This window comes from Lotus japonicus, chromosome 2 (genome assembly GCF_012489685.1).
Source record: "Lotus japonicus ecotype B-129 chromosome 2, LjGifu_v1.2".
NCBI lineage: Eukaryota > Viridiplantae > Streptophyta > Magnoliopsida > Fabales > Fabaceae > Lotus > Lotus japonicus.
In genome coordinates, this window is record NC_080042.1 from 87,133,012 (window position 1) to 87,158,059 (window position 25,048).

A 25,048-nucleotide genomic window follows, 5' to 3' on the forward strand; every position below is an offset into this window, starting at 1 on the left:
AGGAAATTGCTTGAAACCAGCCCTTGTGTTCCTAACCTGCCACTGTTTGTATGTCTCAGGCCTGTCAATCCTCTCCAAACCTTCACATTTATAGCTGTCCGACCCAGCATCTCCCTCTCAATCATCACCCTCCATTGGTTTTCCTTGGGTATGACACTATCAAGTATCAAGAATATCATAAATAGCAGACCCTAACACTTTGTTTGGCAGAGCAGAGAGAGATAGAGAAGAGAGAGTAGGGAAGAGAGAAGATGAGTAGAGAGAAATATGTGAGAAATAGAGGAGATTTTATAGGTTGTTTGATATGAGAGAAATAAAGAAGAGAGATTTGTGTGAGTTCTCTCTCCCTTGGTTTGGTTGGATAGATAATGGAAAGAGAGAGAGTTACTTTTATGCTAAAAAGACATTTTTGCCCAAACTCTGCAACATCATATGCTCAACGAGTATTTCTTGGCAGCTTCAGATAGACGGCCTGGATGTGGTAGACCGCCACAAATGCCTTTTCTAGCTGGCATAATGCTCCAAGAACTGCATGTGCCACACTACCACCGCATGAAAAAATCACAATCCCCATTGTGTAACCCAAAGTTCTTCGGGCAGTAGGTGAAAAGAATGAAATTAAACTGACTTAAAAGCAGAAAGATAGAGACTTTAGCATGAGAGGAAAAAATGGAAGAGAAGAAATTCCAATTAATGTTTCTTATCTAAAAAAACACGACAAAAGCATCTCACTTACACAAAATCTCTTGATCAAGAATAAACATAAATCAAATCCTTTAATTTCCATTTACATAATTCCTACCCTGTCAAAAATAAAAAGATTTCACCCACAAAATTGAAACTTCGCTGCAACACAACGTCCATGGATTCAACTCCTACAACAAATTAATACAAAACAATTGCAGAATGCGTTGTCACTTGGGTCAGTTGGAGGATGGGTGCGTGGGACGAAGCCAGAACTGGGAAGAATGATCGAACGAAGAAGAACTCTGTGAGATGAGGGCATAAAGGGAAAAATGATAAAAGGGCCTGCTTTCTCTCCGGATCTCTTCGCAAAAGGAAGAGACTGCTAAAAGTGATGGGGCCCACATGAATTCCCTCTCTCTTTCCACCTCTCACACCCAACCAAACGAGGGTGATTTGGTTTTCTCTACCCTATCTCTCTCTATGCCATTTCTCTCTACTCTAACTCTCTCCTACCAAACAGAGTGTAAACGTGAGACAAAGAAAGGGGCATTGAAAGATCCATTTATGATAGACTGAGCAAAAATATCCGGATTTATCCCCCTCATCAAACGGGTTCATTTGTTAGTGTTCCATCAATTTTTCAACCGGGTCTACTCCATATTTGGCATCCAAAACTCCAATCCCTCTTCTCTATACGAGGAGAACCTTCACCTTCGTTAGACCCCTAGCTTTGAACCCATATTTTAGAAGTTAAAAAAGATATAACTAAAACGAAGTTCATTGATATATTGGGACATTAGATGCCATCACAAATAAAATTACATTCAATTTGACCCAAATTTTGTCATGTTACAAGAAACTCACGCCATGTTGCAAAGCCTACTCAAATTAAAAGTGTTAGGAGATTTAATTTCTCCTTAAATTGGAGATTGCACAATCATCCAAAGGTATTTCACTCTCACAAGGAAATCATGATTTTGAAAAGAAAAAAAAAAGGAAAGCATGATTTTGGATTACTTGAAAATATGGCTTCACAACAATGAGGATGTAGAGATAATTTTAATACTTCACTAAATTTTGTTTGATTTCATTCCTCCTAATTTGGGAAACAAAAATGAGAGGGAAAAATGATATCTAATGCAATGTGTATCACTAAGGCCCTGTTTGGAAGAGCTTATTTAAGCTTATCTAATAGCATAAGCGCTTATGTCAGTGTTTGAGAGAACTTGTGCAAATAGTTTGAAACCTTAAACCCAACGACTAACAACCTCTACTTCTTTCAGACCCTTCACCTCATCCACAGACTCAATCCGCCTGCACCTCTCTAAAACCCTCCACCTCCAGCGCTTCCTCTCCATGACGGCGGAGTATTCCCTGCCCAACACCCTTGGTACCCGCTGGAGAGACTACCACGGCACCAACGAATGGAGACTACCAAAATCTCCGACGAGGCGGTGCGCTATGGCAAGTTCCACTCTCACAAGGAAAGCGAGGCTGTAACTCGAGTAACCAAGTAGCAAAATAAGCAGCAAATACTTGACCAGCTAATACCAGAGCCAGAAAACCATTTAACTCAGGGTTAATGTTTTTTCTTAATCACCGAGACAAACATCTTCGAATCGGATAAAATTATTAAAGTCAGTCTCTCTACCAAGTGTTTAACACGGCTCCATTCACATGAACTTGAACATGAGACCTCAGCTTAAGCTAGAAAAATCTCATGTAAGTTGAGCTCTGGGTAGTAACACGAATGCTTAATTAGACAGCTCTGGTCAGCTATGTTACTTCTCACAAAAGGGACAGTGAAACAATTGAAGATGGGATCAAAATATTTTACTATTTTAAGATAAATAAAGAATAAATCAAATCATGATTGAACGATAAACATCAATTTGTATCAGCTTTTCTAAGCAAATTTTTCATACCATTAAATCAACAACCCATTTCCTTCGGCCAAAAAATTTAAAACAATGTTAAATAAAAGGACCTTCTTACTCTAATATACTCTCTTTATCATTATAGAATTTGCTTTATACATTCAAAAGTCTCAATTCTATGAAAGAGGTTCTCCTATAAGTTAATAGTCACTTGGTGCCTAGGTGGATACATCAGAAGAATGTTCATCACATCAAGGTGCTGTAAACAGGCTTGACTTGACCAGCTAATACCAGAGCCAGAAAACCATTTAAGTAGTAAAATAAGCTTCCAGATTGCATGATACAAGCTGGAATATCTCAAGTAACCAAGTAACTCGAAACGATAACCGGAGAAAAGAAGGAAGCGCAAATATGGACAGAGTAAGATTCTTATAATTATACCTTACAGTCAATGGTTAGTTCATCATGCTGGAACCCAAATAGTAGAACCAGCCAAAATGCGGCCTTTCCAACTTTGAAGCATCCAATTGTGGTCTTCATCAAAGGAAAAATCACTGGAGTGCCATTTCCTTAACGTGGTCCTAAATTTTGCCATTAATTTCTGGTTCAGAGGAAGCTGCTTGAAACCAGCCCTTGTGTTCCTAACCTGCCACTGTTTGTATGTCTCAGGCCTCTCAATCCTCTCCAAACCTTCACATGCTATCACATTCATAGCGTTCCGGCCCACCATCTCCCTCTCAATCATCATCCTCCATTGGTTATCCCGGGGTATGACACTGTCACAAATATCATAAACAGCAGAAAAATAGAACAAGGCCTCCCTAAACCGAGTGACGAAAAAAGGGGCATTGAAAGATCCATTTATGATGGAGTGAGCAAAAATATCTGGATTTATCCTCCTGATCAAATGCAGAACTGCATCTCTAGGACTGTTCATTTCAATAGTCTCATCCAGCAAATTCTTGAACCTAAGCATACAGTTCACAGCAACAAACTCGTTGCTCTTAATTTTAAGGTCTTCAACTCGAATGGTTTCCCAGTTCCTTGATGCTACAGCATTGTACTCAAAGGGAACATTGAAACGCTTGCAATAGTTGGCCAAGCGACGACCAGTTTCCTCAAGTCGTTCTGTGGGACGAAAGCCAGGTAAAGGGTATTCTATTCCTGTGATCCTCAGCTTGGGAGGTCCACCATCTCTCTCTGATAAAAACTTGATGAGTAATGGCCACTGGAAGCCGTAGAAGATGCCAAAATCAATAACATGAAGGGTTTCAGCTTTGGCAGCTGCTTTCTTAATCATTTTGTTAGCATAGAAATGTGCAAACTTCCTAAATGGATTAGCAGATAGATAAACTTGATAACCTTTCAAAAAATCAGCAGCTGAGGTTGTCTTGTAGGTAGGAGCATAAAAAAATAGTTGTGCAGCGGCAACATCCCCATCCAAGCGTGCCTCAAGGCCATTGGCAAAGTAATGAGCCAATCTTTGTGACCCATCACCAAAGGGAGAAGAATGCTTCCTTATCTGCTTTAGAAGTTCATTAGCAGCTCTATTATCATTGGCATGAATAGCTTGCGCACACAGAAGCAGAAGAGACCTAATATCCACCGTTTCCTTCTTCCTGCCTTGTTTCTTAGGCCGAGCCTTCCCTCCATTAGATGAAGGCGGCTTTTCACCTCGCTGCTTCGCTTTCTCCGCGCCATCCTGCAACGAGCCGTGTTCATCAGATGAAGGTGGCTTTTCACCTCGCTGCTTGACTTTCTCCGCGCCATCCTTCAACGGACCATGTTCATTACCCTGTGGTAAACGATCCATGTTAACCAGCACTCGATCAAACACATCAGACAAGTCATCCTCATCAACAAGAGCAGCACTAACTGCTGATTGCTTGTTACATCTCCCTTCTTCCTTAGAATCACTTTCTCCACGCTCACGATTCTTTCTCCTACACTTCAACCCAAGAGAATTCTCCTCAGCCATATTAGAAGACGATTCTCCACACGACTCTACACCCGTCACAATCCGGGGTTCCGGAGAAGGAAGAAACTTAGTAGCCTCCTCTAACCCTCTCCTAAACTGGGATTCAGAATCTGCACCACTGAAAATATCCAGCGCTGCCAACGGTTTGCTAACAGGAGAATCCAAATCTAGCAGTCCATGAGAGTTAAGCTGAAAAGCATGATCACCAATAACAGCAACAGGTGTATTTACAGAAGGGGGGTTCAACTCACAAGAATTGTCATTGCTGTGTGAATAGCTGTTGCTGCTGCTGCAGTTACTGCTGCTGCTAGTGGTTTCACCATTAGGGCTTTGAACATTCAAGGGGTATTGATTGTCAAACAGAGCATTATGGAATGATTTCTCAGTGAGTTGCAAGCTCAATGGGTCAAAAATTGGACTCTCTTCACCATACTCATCCATCAGAATTTGGCTAATGAATTTGGTGGTTTCAAAATAGTCAGAGTCTTCCAGAGAAGGTTCTGTCACAGAGTTCATGGACATGGATGAAACAGCAGCAGAACCTTCTTCAGGGTTTGAATTTCCTGCAAAACCATTAGGGTTAACAGCTAAGAGACTGCTATATTGTTGATACACATCCCAGTATGCATCATATTGATTTGGATCCGAGACAATTATGCTCCCTTCTTCATCAACACGGAAGCTGTTTGTGAAATTGCTTGTTCCAGAAAAATTTGGATCCATCTTCTTATCCTTTTCTGGAAACAGCTCAATGTTTCTGATAAGAATTAAGACAATTTATTTTTGTTTTTGTCTTTTTTATTTCTTTGTTGTTTTTTCTCTCTTGTATTGGGGTAAAGTTGTACTTCTATATCAATGCAATTCTGGCTTATTTAAAAAAAAAAAAAACTACCAACTTTGATTTCTAAATGTGTGCAAATAAAAACATGGGATTTTGATAAAAGTATAAAGAATTCTTTAGTTTAATATAAATTTGAGTTATGCTTTTCACATTTTATTTTATCTTATAATCATTTTCACACATTTTTCTTACCTTTATAAGTATTTTTTATTACATGACATGTTATATCACTCAATTCTCTATCTTCTATTTTTATTTATGTCTAAAAGTGCGGAGTGTAAAAGCGTGAATAAAACATTTATATGTTCTTTTTTACTAAAAAAATGATGAGAGTATAAGAAACTATATACATTAAAGATAAGTATTTAAAAAAGAGTTGTCTAAATGACTCATGAGAAAGTTTTAGTTAAATAATTCATCATCCAATCACATTAAAGATAAGTGACTTGAAATTTATATATCTTATTTATTAATTTATTTTCAACTCACTTATCTTGATTGAATGATGACTTATTAAACCCAAACTTTCTAATGGATCATTTAGACAACCTCCTTTTAATAAAAACAAACTAGCAAAAAACGGAAGATTGTACATTGAAACAAAAATTAGTGAATAAAACTAGAAATCTTCAAACTTTTAACAATTTAAAATGCACTCTTTCTGTTTAAATTGTAACCCACATTTTTTTCAGTTTTTTTCTCCAAAATATAAGTCATCCCTATGGAGCAATAATTACTTTTTGAATATAATGGTAATGCACCGTTATTGTAAACATTTTTATACAGACATCCAATAATAGGTTGTCAAATCATAAAGTAAGATTTTAATTTAATTAAAATAAAAAGAACATAAATGTTTTTGAATATGTGTCACTGAATTATTGCTAGTACTAAAATCCTAGAGGGTTAGGTAAGTATGACTTATAAATTGAGCCGGAGGAAGTAGAATGTGAGGTCTTAAACCATAAATGGTGTTTTAATTTCCTATACCACGAATGAATTATTAACATGTATATTAAGAATTTTTTTTATAGGTAAAATGTTAGTTGTTGGTAATATTAGTAAATTAGTCATCCTCAGAATTCGAACCCTGGACCCTTCATCCTCCTAAACCCTTATGTCCCCTAGCTCTTACCACTTGAGCTAACCTTCATAACAATTAAGAAAATATATGAGTAGGGCAATTACAAACTTACATCTTTGTTTTTAATTGACATATTAACCTTTTGTTTGTGAGACACTTACCTCTCTCAAAAGGAATTCATATAAAGTAATTTTAATTATAAAATCTCATCCTTCCCCTCATGAACCAAATAAAAATAAATTATTTTTCCTCCCCTCCCATCCTATGAATCAAACATAATAAGTATTAAAATTCATTCTCGCCCTTCCTCTCCCCTCCCCTCCCCTCATTTGAACCAAACAATAGCTTAGGGAATATAAGATTTCAATTTTATAAAGCTCATGGATTAGAATTTGAAAATTGGCTTGGATTGACAAGTTAAACCAATCAAGTTTATTTGAAGAAAACTTTGAGAATTTTTTAGCCGGTGGAAACTAGTCAACAATGGATCGAACATGTCAGAACCAATGTTATTAAACCATTCATATTTCAAAATATCATAAAACAAAGATCTATATCGGCTTAAATATGTTTTTGTTTCTCAAACTATATTGTCGGTTGAATTTAGTCCTCTACTTGAGTAACGTTACATTTGAGTACCTAAAACCTTTGAATTGTCTGATATTTAAATAATTTTCATTTTTAAATTTAGAAAACGAAAACTTGTTTATTTTGACTTTTTGTTTTCATTTTTACGGGCGTCATCGTTGTCGCTGTCACCGTCGCCACTTCCACCATAGTTACTGTCGTTACCACCACAACTTTTACTGTCTCTATCGCCTACCGACACCACTACCAACACCACCCCCACTATCGATGTCGTTGTTGCTGCCTCCATCACCGCTTTTCATGTCACTGGTTGGTGGCGGCGGCAACGACAATAGTGGAGATGGTGGTGGCAGTGGTGCAGGTGGTCGTATCGTTGGTGGTGGTGGCGGTGGTGACGCAAGTGGTGATGGAGGTGGAGACGATGGCGGTAGCTCATTTACTACAAACAATTTTTATTTATTTATCATATTTTAAAGAAAACATTTTCTAAATATCAACCAAACATGTTTTTAGCTTTATTTTCTTTAAAAATGAGGAAATCAAACAGACCAATCCTTTCCACATGTAACCAAAAAAAAAAAAAGAGAGAGACCCTTATCTATATCACAGCCTGTCTCGCCAAAATTGCAGCTGCAAAATCATTTTCCTTTTACGGTACGGCACAAAATCCCCTAATTTCTAAATTTTGCAATTGGTCTTTTACCAATTTGAATTAGTGTCATCTCAACTTGAAACGCACAGTAATTCATTTGGAGAAGATTCTTTTTTTGAACCATTTCATTTGGAGAAGATGATGGTATTGCTAGATATATGCGGAAATATCTCAAGTAACCAAGTATTGGTAGGACTATAACTCAAAAAACATAAACAGGAAAAAAGAAGGAAGTAGAAAAATGGACAGAGTAAAAACCTAGGACGGATTCTTACAATTATACCTTACATTAGTGTTGTAAGTTATTATGCAGGCACCCAAATAGTAGAACCAGACAAAATGCGTCCTTTCCAACTTTGAAGCATCCAATTGTTGACAAAATCATCATGGTGCCATTTCCTTAACTTGGTTCTAAATTTGGACACTAATTTCTGGTTCAGAGGAAATTGCTTGAAACCAGCCCTTGTGTTCCTAACCTGCCACTGTTTGTATGTCTCAGGCCTGTCAATCCTCTCCAAACCTTCACATTTATAGCTGTCCGACCCAGCATCTCCCTCTCAATCATCACCCTCCATTGGTTTTCCTTGGGTATGACACTATCAAGTATCAAGAATATCATAAATAGCAGACCCTAACACTTTGTTTGGCAGAGCAGAGAGAGATAGAGAAGAGAGAGTAGGGAAGAGAGAAGATGAGTAGAGAGAAATATGTGAGAAATAGAGGAGATTTTATAGGTTGTTTGATATGAGAGAAATAAAGAAGAGAGATTTGTGTGAGTTCTCTCTCCCTTGGTTTGGTTGGATAGATAATGGAAAGAGAGAGAGTTACTTTTATGCTAAAAAGACATTTTTGCCCAAACTCTGCAACATCATATGCTCAACGAGTATTTCTTGGCAGCTTCAGATAGACGGCCTGGATGTGGTAGACCGCCACAAATGCCTTTTCTAGCTGGCATAATGCTCCAAGAACTGCATGTGCCACACTACCACCGCATGAAAAAATCACAATCCCCATTGTGTAACCCAAAGTTCTTCGGGCAGTAGGTGAAAAGAATGAAATTAAACTGACTTAAAAGCAGAAAGATAGAGACTTTAGCATGAGAGGAAAAAATGGAAGAGAAGAAATTCCAATTAATGTTTCTTATCTAAAAAAACACGACAAAAGCATCTCACTTACACAAAATCTCTTGATCAAGAATAAACATAAATCAAATCCTTTAATTTCCATTTACATAATTCCTACCCTGTCAAAAATAAAAAGATTTCACCCACAAAATTGAAACTTCGCTGCAACACAACGTCCATGGATTCAACTCCTACAACAAATTAATACAAAACAATTGCAGAATGCGTTGTCACTTGGGTCAGTTGGAGGATGGGTGCGTGGGACGAAGCCAGAACTGGGAAGAATGATCGAACGAAGAAGAACTCTGTGAGATGAGGGCATAAAGGGAAAAATGATAAAAGGGCCTGCTTTCTCTCCGGATCTCTTCGCAAAAGGAAGAGACTGCTAAAAGTGATGGGGCCCACATGAATTCCCTCTCTCTTTCCACCTCTCACACCCAACCAAACGAGGGTGATTTGGTTTTCTCTACCCTATCTCTCTCTATGCCATTTCTCTCTACTCTAACTCTCTCCTACCAAACAGAGTGTAAACGTGAGACAAAGAAAGGGGCATTGAAAGATCCATTTATGATAGACTGAGCAAAAATATCCGGATTTATCCCCCTCATCAAACGGGTTCATTTGTTAGTGTTCCATCAATTTTTCAACCGGGTCTACTCCATATTTGGCATCCAAAACTCCAATCCCTCTTCTCTATACGAGGAGAACCTTCACCTTCGTTAGACCCCTAGCTTTGAACCCATATTTTAGAAGTTAAAAAAGATATAACTAAAACGAAGTTCATTGATATATTGGGACATTAGATGCCATCACAAATAAAATTACATTCAATTTGACCCAAATTTTGTCATGTTACAAGAAACTCACGCCATGTTGCAAAGCCTACTCAAATTAAAAGTGTTAGGAGATTTAATTTCTCCTTAAATTGGAGATTGCACAATCATCCAAAGGTATTTCACTCTCACAAGGAAATCATGATTTTGAAAAGAAAAAAAAAAGGAAAGCATGATTTTGGATTACTTGAAAATATGGCTTCACAACAATGAGGATGTAGAGATAATTTTAATACTTCACTAAATTTTGTTTGATTTCATTCCTCCTAATTTGGGAAACAAAAATGAGAGGGAAAAATGATATCTAATGCAATGTGTATCACTAAGGCCCTGTTTGGAAGAGCTTATTTAAGCTTATCTAATAGCATAAGCGCTTATGTCAGTGTTTGAGAGAACTTGTGCAAATAGTTTGAAACCTTAAACCCAACGACTAACAACCTCTACTTCTTTCAGACCCTTCACCTCATCCACAGACTCAATCCGCCTGCACCTCTCTAAAACCCTCCACCTCCAGCGCTTCCTCTCCATGACGGCGGAGTATTCCCTGCCCAACACCCTTGGTACCCGCTGGAGAGACTACCACGGCACCAACGAATGGAGACTACCAAAATCTCCGACGAGGCGGTGCGCTATGGCAAGTTCCACTCTCACAAGGAAAGCGAGGCTGTAACTCGAGTAACCAAGTAGCAAAATAAGCAGCAAATACTTGACCAGCTAATACCAGAGCCAGAAAACCATTTAACTCAGGGTTAATGTTTTTTCTTAATCACCGAGACAAACATCTTCGAATCGGATAAAATTATTAAAGTCAGTCTCTCTACCAAGTGTTTAACACGGCTCCATTCACATGAACTTGAACATGAGACCTCAGCTTAAGCTAGAAAAATCTCATGTAAGTTGAGCTCTGGGTAGTAACACGAATGCTTAATTAGACAGCTCTGGTCAGCTATGTTACTTCTCACAAAAGGGACAGTGAAACAATTGAAGATGGGATCAAAATATTTTACTATTTTAAGATAAATAAAGAATAAATCAAATCATGATTGAACGATAAACATCAATTTGTATCAGCTTTTCTAAGCAAATTTTTCATACCATTAAATCAACAACCCATTTCCTTCGGCCAAAAAATTTAAAACAATGTTAAATAAAAGGACCTTCTTACTCTAATATACTCTCTTTATCATTATAGAATTTGCTTTATACATTCAAAAGTCTCAATTCTATGAAAGAGGTTCTCCTATAAGTTAATAGTCACTTGGTGCCTAGGTGGATACATCAGAAGAATGTTCATCACATCAAGGTGCTGTAAACAGGCTTGACTTGACCAGCTAATACCAGAGCCAGAAAACCATTTAAGTAGTAAAATAAGCTTCCAGATTGCATGATACAAGCTGGAATATCTCAAGTAACCAAGTAACTCGAAACGATAACCGGAGAAAAGAAGGAAGCGCAAATATGGACAGAGTAAGATTCTTATAATTATACCTTACAGTCAATGGTTAGTTCATCATGCTGGAACCCAAATAGTAGAACCAGCCAAAATGCGGCCTTTCCAACTTTGAAGCATCCAATTGTGGTCTTCATCAAAGGAAAAATCACTGGAGTGCCATTTCCTTAACGTGGTCCTAAATTTTGCCATTAATTTCTGGTTCAGAGGAAGCTGCTTGAAACCAGCCCTTGTGTTCCTAACCTGCCACTGTTTGTATGTCTCAGGCCTCTCAATCCTCTCCAAACCTTCACATGCTATCACATTCATAGCGTTCCGGCCCACCATCTCCCTCTCAATGATCATCCCCCATTGGTTATCCCGGGGTATGACACTGTCACAAATATCATAAATAGCAGAATAATAGAACAAGGCCTCCCTAAACCGTGTGACAAAAAAAGGGGCATTGAAAGATCCATTTATGATAGACTGAGCAAAAATATCTGGATTTATCCTCTTGATCAAACGCAGAACAGCATCTCTGGGACTGTTCATTTCAATTGTCTCATCCAGTAAATTCTTGAACCTCATCATACAGTTCACAGCAACAAACTCGTTGCTCTTAATTTTAAGGTCTTCAACTTGAATGGTTTCCCAGTTCCTTGATGCTATGGCATTGTACTCAAAGGGAACATTGAAACGCTTGCAATAGCTGGCCAAGCGACGACCAGTTTCCTCAAGTCTTTCTGTGGGACGAAAGCCAGGTAACGGGTATTCTATCCCTGTGATCCTCAGCTTGGGAGGTCCACCGTCTCTCTCTGATAAAAATTTGATGAGTAGTGGCCATTGGAAGCCATAGAAGATGCCAAAATCAATAACATGAAGGGTTTCAGCTTTGGCAGCTGCTTTCTTAATCATTTTGTTAGCATAGAAATGTGCAAACTTCCTAAATGGATTAGCAGATAGATAAACTTGATAACCTTTCAAAAAATCAGCAACTGAGGTTGTCTTGTAGGTAGGAGCATAAAAAAATAGTTGTGCAGCGGCAACATCCCCAACCAAGCGTGCCTCAAGGCCATTGGCAAAGTAATGAGCCAATCTTTGTGACCCATCACCAAAGGGAGAAGAATGCTTCCTTATCTGCTTTAGAAGTTCATTAGCAGCTCTATAATCATTGGCATGAATAGCTTGCGCACACAGAAGCAGAAGAGACCTAATATCCACCGTGTCCTTCTTCCTGCCTTGTTTCTTAGGCCGAGCCTTCCCTCCATTAGATGAAGGCGGCTTTTCACCTCGCTGCTTCGCTTTCTCCGCGCCATCCTGCAACGAGCCGTGTTCATCAGATGAAGGTGGCTTTTCACCTCGCTGCTTGACTTTCTCCGCGCCATCCTTCAACGGACCATGTTCATTACCCTGTGGTAAACGATCCATGTTAACCAGCACTCGATCAAACACATCAGACAAGTCATCCTCATCAACAAGAGCAGCACTAACTGCTGATTGCTTGTTACATCTCCCTTCTTCCTTAGAATCACTTTCTCCACGCTCACGATTCTTTCTCCTACACTTCAACCCAAGAGAATTCTCCTCAGCCATATTAGAAGACGATTCTCCACACGACTCTACACCCGTCACAATCCGGGGTTCCGGAGAAGGAAGAAACTTAGTAGCCTCCTCTAACCCTCTCCTAAACTGGGATTCAGAATCTGCACCACTGAAAATATCCAGCGCTGCCAACGGTTTGCTAACAGGAGAATCCAAATCTAGCAGTCCATGAGAGTTAAGCTGAAAAGCATGATCACCAATAACAGCAACAGGTGTATTTACAGAAGGGGGGTTCAACTCACAAGAATTGTCATTGCTGTGTGAATAGCTGTTGCTGCTGCTGCAGTTACTGCTGCTGCTAGTGGTTTCACCATTAGGGCTTTGAACATTCAAGGGGTATTGATTGTCAAACAGAGCATTATGGAATGATTTCTCAGTGAGTTGCAAGCTCAATGGGTCAAAAATTGGACTCTCTTCACCATACTCATCCATCAGAATTTGGCTAATGAATTTGGTGGTTTCAAAATAGTCAGAGTCTTCCAGAGAAGGTTCTGTCACAGAGTTCATGGACATGGATGAAACAGCAGCAGAACCTTCTTCAGGGTTTGAATTTCCTGCAAAACCATTAGGGTTAACAGCTAAGAGACTGCTATATTGTTGATACACATCCCAGTATGCATCATATTGATTTGGATCCGAGACAATTATGCTCCCTTCTTCATCAACACGGAAGCTGTTTGTGAAATTGCTTGTTCCAGAAAAATTTGGATCCATCTTCTTATCCTTTTCTGGAAACAGCTCAATGTTTCTGATAAAAGTTAAGACAAGAACAAAAGCATGAACATGAAGAAAAATGGAACCGTGACAGAGAAGAAATCATAAGATATGGTTGTGTTGAAAGAGTTAAATTGAACTTACCATGAATTATTGTTGAATTTAAGGAAGATTGGAGAAGAAGAAAAGGGATAAAGAATTGGTTCAGGGACAAGATGACGGTCAGTGAGATCCTCGGGTCTATGTTATGGTTTTGACTTTTGAATAAAACATTTATATATTCTTTTTTACTACAAAAATGATGAGAGTATAAGAAACTATATACATAAAAGATAAATATTCAATAAAGAGTTGTCTAAATGACTAATGAGAAAGTTTCAGTTATATAACTCATCATCTAATCACATTAAAGATAAGTGACTTGAAATTTTTATATCTTATTTATTAATTTATTTCCAACTCACTTATCTAGATTGAATTATGAGTTATTTAACCCAAATTTTCTCATAGATCATTTAGACAACCATTTTAATAAAAAACAAACTAGCAAAAAAGATTGAAGATTAGGCATTGAAACAAAAATTGTGAATAAAACTAGAAATCTTCAAACTTTTAACAATTTAAAATGCACTCCTTCTATTTAAATTGTAACCCACATTTTTTCAGTTTTTTTCTCCAAAATATAAGTCATCCCTATGGAGCAATAATTACTTTTTGAATATAATGGTAATGCACCGTTATTGTAAACATTTTTATACAGACATTCAATAATAGGTTGTCAAATCATAAAGTAAGATTTTAATTTAATTAAAATAAAAAGAACATAAATGTTTTTGAATATGTGTCACTGAATTATTGCTAGTACTAAAATCCTAGAGGGTTAGGTAAGTATGACTTATAAATTGAGCCGGAGGAAGTAGAATGTGAGGTCTTAAACCATAAATGGTGTTTTAATTTCCTATACCACGAATGAATTATTAACATGTATATTAAGAATTTTTTTTATAGGTAAAATGTTAGTTGTTGGTAATATTAGTAAATTAGTCATCCTCAGAATTCGAACCCTGGACCCTTCATCCTCCTAAACCCTTATGTCCCCTAGCTCTTACCACTTGAGCTAACCTTCAGAACAATTAAGAAAATATATGAGTAGGGCAATTACAAACTTACATCTTTGTTTTTAATTGACATATTAACCTTTTGTTTGTGAGACACTTACCTCTCTCAAAAGGAATTCATATAAAGTAATTTTAATTATAAAATCTCATCCTTCCCCTCATGAACCAAATAAAAATAAATTATTTTTCCTCCCCTCCCATCCTATGAATCAAACATAATAAGTATTAAAATTCATTCTCGCCCTTCCTCTCCCCTCCCCTCCCCTCCCCTCATTTGAACCAAACAATAGCTTAGGGAATATAAGATTTCAATTTTATAAAGCTCATGGATTAGAATTTGAAAATTGGCTTGGATTGACAAGTTAAACCAATCAAGTTTATTTGAAGAAAACTTTGAGAATTTTTTAGCCGGTGGAAACTAGTCAACAATGGATCGAACATGTCAGAACCGATGTTATTAAACCATTCATATTTCAAAATATCATAAAACAAAGATCTATATCGGCTTAAATATGTTTTTGTTTCTCAAACTATATTGTCGGTTGAATTTAGTCCTCTACTTGAGTAACGTTACATTTGAGTACCTAAAACCTTTGAATTGTCTGATATTTAAATAATTTTCATTTTTAAATTTAGAAAACGAAAACTTGTTTATTTTGACTTTTTGTTTTCATTTTTACAGGCGTCATCGTTGCCGCTGTCACCGTCGCCACTTCCACCATAGTTACTGTCGTTACCACCACAACTTTTACTGTCTCTATCGCCTACCGACACCACTACCAACACCACCCCCACTATCGATGTCGTTGTTGCTGCCTCCATCACCGCTTTTCATGTCACTGGTTGGTGGCGGCGGCAACGACAATAGTGGAGATGGTGGTGGCAGTGGTGCAGGTGGTCGTATCGTTGGCGGTGGTGGCGGTGGTGACGCAAGTGGTGATGGAGGTGGAGACGATGGCGGTAGCTCATTTACTACAAACAATTTTTATTTATTTATCATATTTTAAAGAAAACATTTTCTAAATATCAACCAAACATGTTTTTAGCTTTATTTTCTTTAAAAATGAGGAAATCAAACAGACCAATCCTTTCCACATGTAACCAAAAAAAAAAAAAGAGAGAGACCCTTATCTATATCACAGCCTGTCTCGCCAAAATTGCAGCTGCAAAATCATTTTCCTTTTACGGTACGGCACAAAATCCCCTAATTTCTAAATTTTGCAATTGGTCTTTTACCAATTTGAATTAGTGTCATCTCAACTTGAAACGCACAGTAATTCATTTGGAGAAGATTCTTTTTTTGAACCATTTCATTTGGAGAAGATGATGGTATTGCTAGATATATGCGGAAATATCTCAAGTAACCAAGTATTGGTAGGACTATAACTCAAAAAACATAAACAGGAAAAAAGAAGGAAGTAGAAAAATGGACAGAGTAAAAACCTAGGACGGATTCTTACAATTATACCTTACATTAGTGTTGTAAGTTATTATGCAGGCACCCAAATAGTAGAACCAGACAAAATGCGTCCTTTCCAACTTTGAAGCATCCAATTGTTGACAAAATCATCATGGTGCCATTTCCTTAACTTGGTTCTAAATTTGGACACTAATTTCTGGTTCAGAGGAAATTGCTTGAAACCAGCCCTTGTGTTCCTAACCTGCCACTGTTTGTATGTCTCAGGCCTGTCAATCCTCTCCAAACCTTCACATGCTATCACATTCATAGCGTTCCGGCCCACCATCTCCCTCTCAATCATCATCCTCCATTGGTTATCCCGGGGTATGACAGTGTCACAAATATCATAAATAGCAGAATAATAGAACAAGGCCTCCCTAAACCGTGTGACAAAAAAAGGGGCATTGAAAGATCCATTTATGATAGACTGAGAAAAATTATCCGGATTTATCCCCCCTAATCAAACGCAGAACAACATCTCTAGGACTGTTCATTTCAATAGTCTCATCAAGCAAACTCTTGAACCTCATCATACAGATCACAGCAACAAACTCGTTGCTCCTAATTTTAAGGTCTTCAACTCGAATGGTTTCCCAGTTCTTTGATGCTATGGCATTATACTCAAAAGGAACATTGAGATATATATTAAGAGATATAAAAAAAATTTGTTTTTTGATAAGCAGAGATATAAACAAATGAATAAATATTGTCAACTAAATCTATAATATATTAAAAAACATTGTCACGACCCAAAATCATAAGCCGTGACCGGCGCACAGACTACCACCCTAGCCTGGCCAGCCTCTTCCCCATAGAATCATTTTCCAAACAATTTATTCAAAATATCTTTGTACACATATATAAAAACACTAGAATCTCTTTTGTAATTCCAATAGTTACAAATTAACAACATCTGCCAATAGGTTCTTCCATAACCAGTATTTTAAGTGAAATATAAAATCAACTCGAGCACTCAAGTGCCAACTCTTAAAATATAACAATAAATCACAATCCCAAATCTAAATCCACCTAGGACTCTCTATAGCTGCAGATAACCAGGATTGAATAAAAGACACCACTATGACAACCTGCTAAAGGAAATAAGTCGAATGATCTGAATCTGACAACAGTCTGCTACTAAGCTGCCTGAAAATCTGTGAAGGGAAATAATGAATGGGGTAAGTCACAAAGACTTAGTGAGCAGTCAACAACCACCATGAACAGGAAGGGGAAACAAACTAGGCACAAGTTTTTCGCTCTCAGCTAAGTATAAACAATTTATATCATCAATAATACCAGTTTAAATCATTTCAACAATGAACTTGACAAAAATCATAAAGTTCATAAATAACAATTTCAAATAAATACAGTTAAAATCATGTACAGATATGAAAAGCATAAAACCAGAAATATAATTAATAGGGTCACACATGTAGAACCATGAGGCGGCTCCATCTCGCTGATAGCCCTCTCCTCCTAAGGGATGGCCTCTCCGATAGGGGTGGCTCCATCTAGCGGATAGCCCTTTCCTTTCTCAAGTCACATCGTGTCATCGGGGGAAGCTACATCTCGTTGATAGCCCTTTCCTCTTAAGGATTATCTTACCCAAGAGGCGGCTTCATCTAACGGATAGCCCTCTCCACCCGAAATCATGTCATATCTCATCAATCTCATCGGGGGAAGCTTCATCTCGTTGATAGCCCTTTCCGTGCACTGGCGGCTCCATCTAACAGATAGCCCTCTCCTCCCGGAATCAAACTAGCTAGGTGCACCTAGGCCGTTACCTCCGCTAACGGCTACGGGGTTCTATCAAGGATCCCCAAAACCATTTTCTCAAATCATATCAAGTCTCATCAACAGTCTCAAAATCAGCTTTCCAATACTCATCAAAGTTTTTCAAAATAACATTCTCAACATCAACTTTTCAATGCTCATAAAAGCTTTTCAAGTTCACAATCTCAATTTCACATAATTTCAAAATTAACCAATGTCATTCTCTTCTCATAACAACTCATAAAACATACTCAAAATCAGCTTCATAAAATCAGCTTTCAGAGTTCAAGAATGATAGTCAAACATATAAAAAACATGTTTCCCCAATTTAGATAAATAGGCAATATGATAAAGTAATTAAATCAGTTATAAGACTGTTAAAAATATGTCATAGCAGTTGAAAACCACTCACAACAAAGGCGAATCAACTGAACTGCTTCCAACAGCTCCACGGCAACCGAACAAACCACTAGCCAACGAATCTGAACACCAAAATTTAATTCCAACCTTCAGCATAAATTATCTTATGTCCTACTACCCGTGAGCATCCACAAAATTCTCAATTAGTACCCAAAATCCTAAAATAATTCTACTCAAGTCTAACATATGCTATAATAATTTCTTGTAAATTTATAGAGTGTGGATATACCTCCAAGAAATCAAATCCACAATTTGAAGTGCTGGATACTCTTCTCCTTCCTCAAATCACAAGCCCTAACTCTCAATAATTGTCTCAAAACTCTTCCACGTGAAAGCCCAAATGTCCTTCAACAGCATGTAATCAATGGTAGGATTTTGTGTGGTTTTTTTTTGGTGGAGGAAAAAGACAAGAAGAATGATGAATAAATTGAGAGGAAGAAATTCGCTACCCACTATGCAGAGGCAAGGAAAACGAAATTGAAAGAGAGAGAGCAGGACACGGTTTTCTCTTTCTTTTACAATGTATATAGGAGTGGGTTGCGTGGGTTTCTAGTGTTAGGTTAGTTTTAGATTTTTTTTTTAAACTATTATTATTATTATAAGTTTTGTTTTATGATATATATATTGTCCTCTATTTCCTGTACCATTTTTTTTACGGGATGTTTCAAACATAAATATTTTTTATTTTATTTTATTATATTTTATAATGATGTGGCTGTCTAATACTTTGGTTCATCCTACATATGCTAATGTTGTATTTGGTGGGACTCGTAAATGAAGTTTTCCGGCTATTTTAGACGAACTCGGATCCTCTCCTGCAAAATTTTCTGTCCTACACCTCCTCCTGCACGTTTCTTAACCGTCTGATTGATCATGTGGTCCAGAAAATTGCACTATTAAAATTATACTCCCTCTGTTCCTATTTATAAGTCACAAAAAACTAATTCTCTTAGATTAAGAAAAGTAGTTAGTAATAATAAATTTGTAAAGGAAATGATTAGCTTTCCTAGACTACCCTTATTTACTTTCCTATGATTTTCTCTCTCCAAGTTAATATTCCAAAAGTTCATCATCTCTTTCATATTAAATATAAGGGTGAATTTGGAAAAAATTATTTAATGCTTCCTAGATATTAGAAAGTGACTTATATTTAGGAACAAATTTTTTTCAAAAAATGTGACTTATAATAAGGAACGGAGGGAGTAATAATTATATACTGGCAAGTTAATTTCAGCCATAAGATTAATCTAATGGCTGAAGGGTTTTCTCCAAACAGAAACCCAATTAACACTGTCGTTCTTTGCCGTCGTGAGACAACGTTCCTCCTCTCGACGACACCGCCTTCTTTCTCTCTGTGTCGACACCGTGCGCCCTTCGTCTGATCCAGAGACGGTCCGCTGTTGTCGTTGTAGTTCCGACCTACCCAACCCTCCGACGCTATCGAATCAGTTCCAGCCGTCCTCTGCAGGTTAGATTCGATCAATAGGGAACATGACCTTGCATTTTTAAATCTGGTATTTTCAATTTGTCTTTTTTAAAGGTTTATCATGTTTAGAGGCACTAGGGGTTTTTAAAGGACCTGCACAAATGGTTTCTCAACTCATTATAAGGATCAAATTCACTGTACTACTACTCACAAAATCAACTATAGCTCCAGCAATTGATTACTAATTACACAAGCAAATCTCAGAAGTTAATATATGAAAATAGTTTGCACAGCAAAGACACAAACAAACTCATGCTATGGCTCACCATAAACTTAGACACAAGGATAATATATGTCCTCACCCCCTGACGAAACAAAACCACCACTACTGATATTTTATTGATATCCTTTGAGATTGCCTCACCATATCATTGATCAAAGCATCAATTTCAGATCACAAAAACTAAACGCATATCACAAAGCCACCTTCTATACAGAAATAGAAACAGAGTTGCAGTAAGAGAATGAAAAGGACCTGGCATAAAGTGACAGTGTCGTAGAGACCAAAAACAAACGCAGATCACAAAGTCAAGTTGAGATAGCCATCTGGTTTTGAACGCATATCACTTTCAGTTCGTATAAGGCAGAGGAAAAAAATTGAAGTAGAGGTAGCCGTCGTCGAGAAGAGGCGCGCGAGAATAGGGGAAGAGGGAAACGTGAAATGAGTAAATGAGGTTTATTTTGTGGACCCTTGGATGCATCAAAGGGCTGTCATTTTATGCCTATTATAATTTTAAGAGTGCAATTTTCTGGACCACATGATCAATCAGACGGCTAAGAAACGTGCAGGAGGTGCAGGACAGAAAATCCAGCAGGAGAGGATCCGAGTTCATTTTAGACAGCAGGTAATGGGTTACAAAGAATATGAACATTCAATACAAGGTGCCAATATTAGCTTAAATATGTTTTTGTCCCTCAAACTATATCGTCGGTTGAGTTTAATCGTTTGCTGGAGTAATGTTACATTTGAGATCCTAAAAACCTTTATGAATTATCTTCATTATTAAATTTTTTAATTATGATAACTTGTTTGTTTTACTTTTTGTTTTCATTTTCACATTCGTCGTCACTTTCGATGTCACCGCCATCACCACAACCATTGTCGCCACCAGGGTCGGTCCCGACATTTTGGAGGCCCTGAGCAAATAATAAAATGGACCCCTAATAAGTTTTTTTAAAGAACATTATCTATTTAAATTGTAAATAGCATCAACAAATTCAAAAATATGTTACACTTATTTAAGAAATTTAACAGATAATCCGTCGCTACTTTTGTGACGAAAGTTTCCGTCACTAATTCCGTTATATAAATGTTTAAAATATAAAATTTTAAAAACATCATACAAAATATAGCAAGTCATATTCGAACCTGGGCACCAAGGGAGGAGAGGTTATAACTAGCCTTAATGTTGCCAACAGTACTAACATCTCTTACTATAATAATGTAGCGTTTTTTTTATTATAAACGTTTAATATTTTTTTTTTTATTTTGGGGCCCCTTCTTTTTGGAGGCCCAGGGCCGGCCCTGGTCGCCACCGCCACAACCATAGTCGGCCACCACCTCCACCGCTACAACCACAACCACTATTGTCGACGCCACAACCTTCACCGCCTCTGCTGCTACCACCACCACCTAGTCGCCGTCGACACGGCTGCCACCACCATATCCACTACTTTCACCTCCATCATTCCTTTCATTTAACTGGTTGGCAGTGGTGAAAACGTCAATAGTAGAGATGGTGGTGGCAGTGAAGGTGGTGGTGGCGGCAGCGTCACTAGTGGCGGTAGTGACGCAAGTGGTCTAATCATATCAAATATTAAATCTCATATTTTCTCTCTATTTTCCTTCTATCTCTCTTCTCAGTCCACTTTTTTACCTATATGAGGTGTGAAAGAAAACATTTTTCTATAAGTAAGCATATATTCTAAGCTTGCTCGTAGATACGAGCAGAAATATCTCAAGCAACCAAGCATCGGTAGAACTATAAGTCTATAACTCAAAAAACATAAACAGGAGAAAAGGAAGTATAAAATTGGACAGAGTATAGAACCAGACAAAATGCGTCCCAGTATAAAACCTAGAACTGATTCTTACAATTATATCTTCTTCAAGTGTTGTAAGTTCATTATGCAGGCACCCAAATAGTAGAACCACAGATAATGCGTCCTTTCCAACATTGAAGCATCCAATTGTTGTCTTCATCAATGACAAAATCATCATTGTGCCATTTCCTTAACTTTGACCTAAATTTGGCCATTAACTTCTGGTTCAGAGGAAGCTGCTTGAAACCAGCCCTTTTGTTCCTAACCTGCCATTGTTTATATGTCTCAGGTCTCTCAAACCTCTCCAAACCTTCACATGCTATCACATTCAGAGAGATCCGACCCACGATCTCCCACTCAATCATCATCCTCCATGGGTGTTCCTGGGGTATGACACTGTCAAAAATATCATAAACAGTAGAATAATAGAACAAGGCCTCCCTAAACCGTGTGACAAAGAAAGGGGCATTGAAAGATCCATTAACGATGGACTGAGCAAAAATATCCGGATTTATACTCCTGATCAAATGCAGAACAACATCTCTTGGACTGTTCATTTCAGTAGTCTCATCTAGCAAATTTTTGAACCTCATCATGCAATTGACAGCAACAAACTCGTTACTCTTAATTTTAAGGTCTTCAACTCGAATGGTTTCCCAGTTCCGTGATGCTATAGCAGTGTACTCAAAGGGAACATTGAAACGCTTGCAATAGTTAGCCAAACGACGACCAGTCTCCTCAATTCTTTGTGTGGGACGAAAGCCAGGTAAAGGGTATTCTATCCCTGTGATCCTCAGCTTGGGAGGTCCACCTTCTCTTTCTGACAAAAACTTGATGAGTAATGGCCATTGGAAGCCAAAGAAGATACCAAAATCAATAACATGAAGGGTTTCAGCTTTTGCAGCTGCTTTCTTAATCATTTTGTTAACATAGAAATGTGCAAACTTTTTGAATGGGTTAGAAGCTAGATAAACTTGGTAACCTTTGAAAAAATCAGCACCAAAGGTTGTCTTGAAGGTAGGAGCGTTAAAAAATTGCTGTGCAGCGGCACCATCCCCAATCAACCGTGCCTCAAGGCCATTGGCAAAGTAATGAGCCAATCTTTGTGACCCATCACCAAAGGGAGAAGAGTGCTGTCTTATCTGCTTTAGAAGTTCATTAGCAGCCCTGTTATCATTGGCATGAATAGCTTGTGCACAAAGAAGCAGAAGAGCCCTCACGTCCACCGTTTCCTTCTTCCTGCCTTGTTTCTTTGGATGAGCCTTCCTTCCATCAGATGAAGGTGGCTTTTCACCTTGCTGTTTCTCTTTTGCCAAGCCACTCTCTATGGAATCGTGTTCGTTACCAAGTGGTAATTGTTCCATATTAATCAGCACTCGTTCAAACATATCAGATAAGTCATCCTCATCAACAACACCAACTGCTGATTGCTTGGTACTTCTCCCTTCTTCATTAGAATCACTTTCTTCACGCCCACGATTCTTTCTACTGCCCTTTAACCCAGAAGAATTATCCTCAACTATATTGGATGATTCTCCCCTTGACTCTAGACCGGTCTCAATCCGGGATTCTGGAGGAAGAAGAAACTTGGTAGCTTCTTCTAACCCTCTCCTGAATTGGGAGACTAAATCTGCATCGCTGAAAATATTTTGTGCCAACGGTTTGGTAACAGAAGCATCCAAATCTAGCAGGCCATGAGAATTAAGCTGAAAAGCATGATCACCAATTACAGCAACAGGGGTATCCCGACGAGGGGGGTTCAACTCACAAGAATTATAGTGTAAATTGCTGTTGTCACTGTCACTGCTAGTGGTTTCACCGAATGAGCTTTGAACATTTAAGGGGTGTTGATTGGGCGGAAGAGATGAGTTGTTGTCTATGAGAGCATCATGGAATGATTTCTCTGTGAGTTGCAGGTCCAGGGAGTCATAAAATGGACCCTGTTCAAGGTTCTCTTCCATCAGGATTTGGCTTATGAACTCGGTGGTTTTTGAGAAGTCAGTGTCTTCCAGAGAAGGATCTGTCACCGAGTTCATGGACATGGATGTCACAGAACCTTCTTCTACAGAACCTTCTTCTACAGAGCTCGTATTTGCTGCAAAACCAAGGGGGTCAACATCTAAGAGGTTCCCATGTTGATGAAACACATCCCAGTATGCTGCATATGGATTTGGATCCGTGACAAATATGTTCCCTTCTTCACAAAACTGGTATCCGTTTGGGTCATCGCTAGCCCCAGAAAAGGTTGGATCCATCTTCTTATCCTTTTTAGAAACAGTCACCAACAGATCTCAATGCTTCTGTTTTAAAAAAATGCATGAACATAAAAGAATATGGAACTATGAGAGAATGAATATTAAATAATAAGATATGGTTGTGAGAACGACTTGAATTTAACTAACCATGAAGTAAGATTGGTGATCAAGAAAGAGGGTCAAAGGATTCATTAAGGGAGGAGATGATGGTCAAAGAAATGATCTGGTTTTTGTTAACTTGTAGTGCAGCAGCCAGCAGGTCATTCTGGACTTTGACTATGAGAGTATCGTACAGTATAAAGTTTTTTACTCAGAATAACAACAGATTAAAGGAAACTTCCTTAATTATAAAAAGTCAATACAAAGACCAAACTTGCAGAAAATTAAAGATATGATGTTAAGACAACTTGAGATATATATTAAGAGATATAAACAAATGAAAGAATATTGTCAACTAAATTTATAATATGTTAAAAACATAAAGATTTTTCTATTTTGTTTTACATATTTTATTTTATTCTATTTTATAATGATGTGGGCCACATCATGTGGCTGTCTAATACTTTGGTTCATCCTACATATGCTAGAAATGAAGTTTTCTGGCGATTTTGGACAGCAGGTAATGGATCCAAGATAGCAAATTCATATGCCAAACTGCAATGAAAACCAATATTATGATGCGTATTGGAAATTTCTAATTTTTTGGAAGTGCTTAATTGGTGAATTCTACCCTTAAAGAGCAGAGGAATTCCGGCCTGAGAAACCCCCTCCCAACAAGTTGGAGTGGAACTAAGCATAAACAAATGAAATTAGAGCGAAAAAATAAATGAGACTGCTTATATTAATTATAACAAATTATATACAAGAGTAATTCTACACTCACATTATCTATGAGTGAGAGTTTGCTAACCAATTCTGATGAAACATTAAACTAATCTATAACATTATCCAAGTATTTACAAGTCTGCCAACCCCCCAAGTTGGGAGGTAGACGTTCAATGTGCCCCAACTTGCTGATGAAGTGTTGAAATGAAGGTAATGGTAGTGGTTTTGTGAAGGCATCTGCTAATTGATGTTTACTG

The 25,048-nt window shown here is 37.8% G+C and overlaps 4 protein-coding genes and 1 long non-coding RNA gene across 5 annotated transcripts; all 5 read right to left on the reverse strand.

Moving 5' to 3' along the window:
- Window positions 1-2,675: 2,675 nt before the first annotated feature.
- Window positions 2,676-5,325, reverse strand: LOC130740554 (scarecrow-like protein 34). Its single transcript, XM_057593204.1, has one exon. The coding sequence runs from the start codon at window positions 5,263-5,265 to the stop codon at window positions 3,028-3,030; it is 2,238 nt and encodes a 745-aa protein (XP_057449187.1). The 5' UTR covers window positions 5,266-5,325; the 3' UTR covers window positions 2,676-3,027.
- Window positions 5,326-10,822: 5,497 nt separating this feature from the next.
- On the reverse strand, window positions 10,823-13,683 carry LOC130740555 (scarecrow-like protein 34). Its single transcript, XM_057593205.1, has 2 exons — window positions 13,557-13,683; window positions 10,823-13,446 (listed from the first exon to the last, which is right to left on the reverse strand). The coding sequence occupies exon 2, from the start codon at window positions 13,410-13,412 to the stop codon at window positions 11,175-11,177; it is 2,238 nt and encodes a 745-aa protein (XP_057449188.1). The 5' UTR covers window positions 13,413-13,446; window positions 13,557-13,683; the 3' UTR covers window positions 10,823-11,174.
- A 1,659-nt stretch (window positions 13,684-15,342) lies between these two features.
- On the reverse strand, window positions 15,343-16,690 carry LOC130737183 (scarecrow-like protein 34; the record flags this gene model as incomplete). The annotated part of the gene is given in 2 exon segments (XM_057588943.1): window positions 15,343-16,434; window positions 16,436-16,690. Coding segments are annotated over 2 exon segments (669 nt in total), but the record flags the coding sequence as incomplete, so codon positions are not given.
- Window positions 16,691-16,794: 104 nt separating this feature from the next.
- LOC130740556 (uncharacterized) lies at window positions 16,795-18,693 on the reverse strand. Its single transcript, XR_009020189.1, has 3 exons — window positions 18,412-18,693; window positions 18,175-18,244; window positions 16,795-17,143 (listed from the first exon to the last, which is right to left on the reverse strand). It is a non-coding gene; the product is annotated as an uncharacterized LOC130740556 (long non-coding RNA).
- A 2,948-nt stretch (window positions 18,694-21,641) lies between these two features.
- LOC130740557 (scarecrow-like protein 34) lies at window positions 21,642-24,251 on the reverse strand. The gene is made up of 2 exons (XM_057593206.1): window positions 24,114-24,251; window positions 21,642-24,011 (listed from the first exon to the last, which is right to left on the reverse strand). The coding sequence occupies exon 2, from the start codon at window positions 23,964-23,966 to the stop codon at window positions 21,795-21,797; it is 2,172 nt and encodes a 723-aa protein (XP_057449189.1). The 5' UTR covers window positions 23,967-24,011; window positions 24,114-24,251; the 3' UTR covers window positions 21,642-21,794.
- Window positions 24,252-25,048: the final 797 nt, after the last annotated feature.

Bases quoted from the DNA above. Each gene is read 5' to 3' on its own strand.
- LOC130740555 (XM_057593205.1), bottom strand. From the start codon at position 13,412: ATGGATCCAAATTTTTCTGGAACAAGCAATTTCACAAACAGCTTCCGT.
- LOC130740554 (XM_057593204.1), bottom strand. From the start codon at position 5,265: ATGGATCCAAATTTTTCTGGAACAAGCAATTTCACAAACAGCTTCCGT.
- LOC130740557 (XM_057593206.1), bottom strand. From the start codon at position 23,966: ATGGATCCAACCTTTTCTGGGGCTAGCGATGACCCAAACGGATACCAG.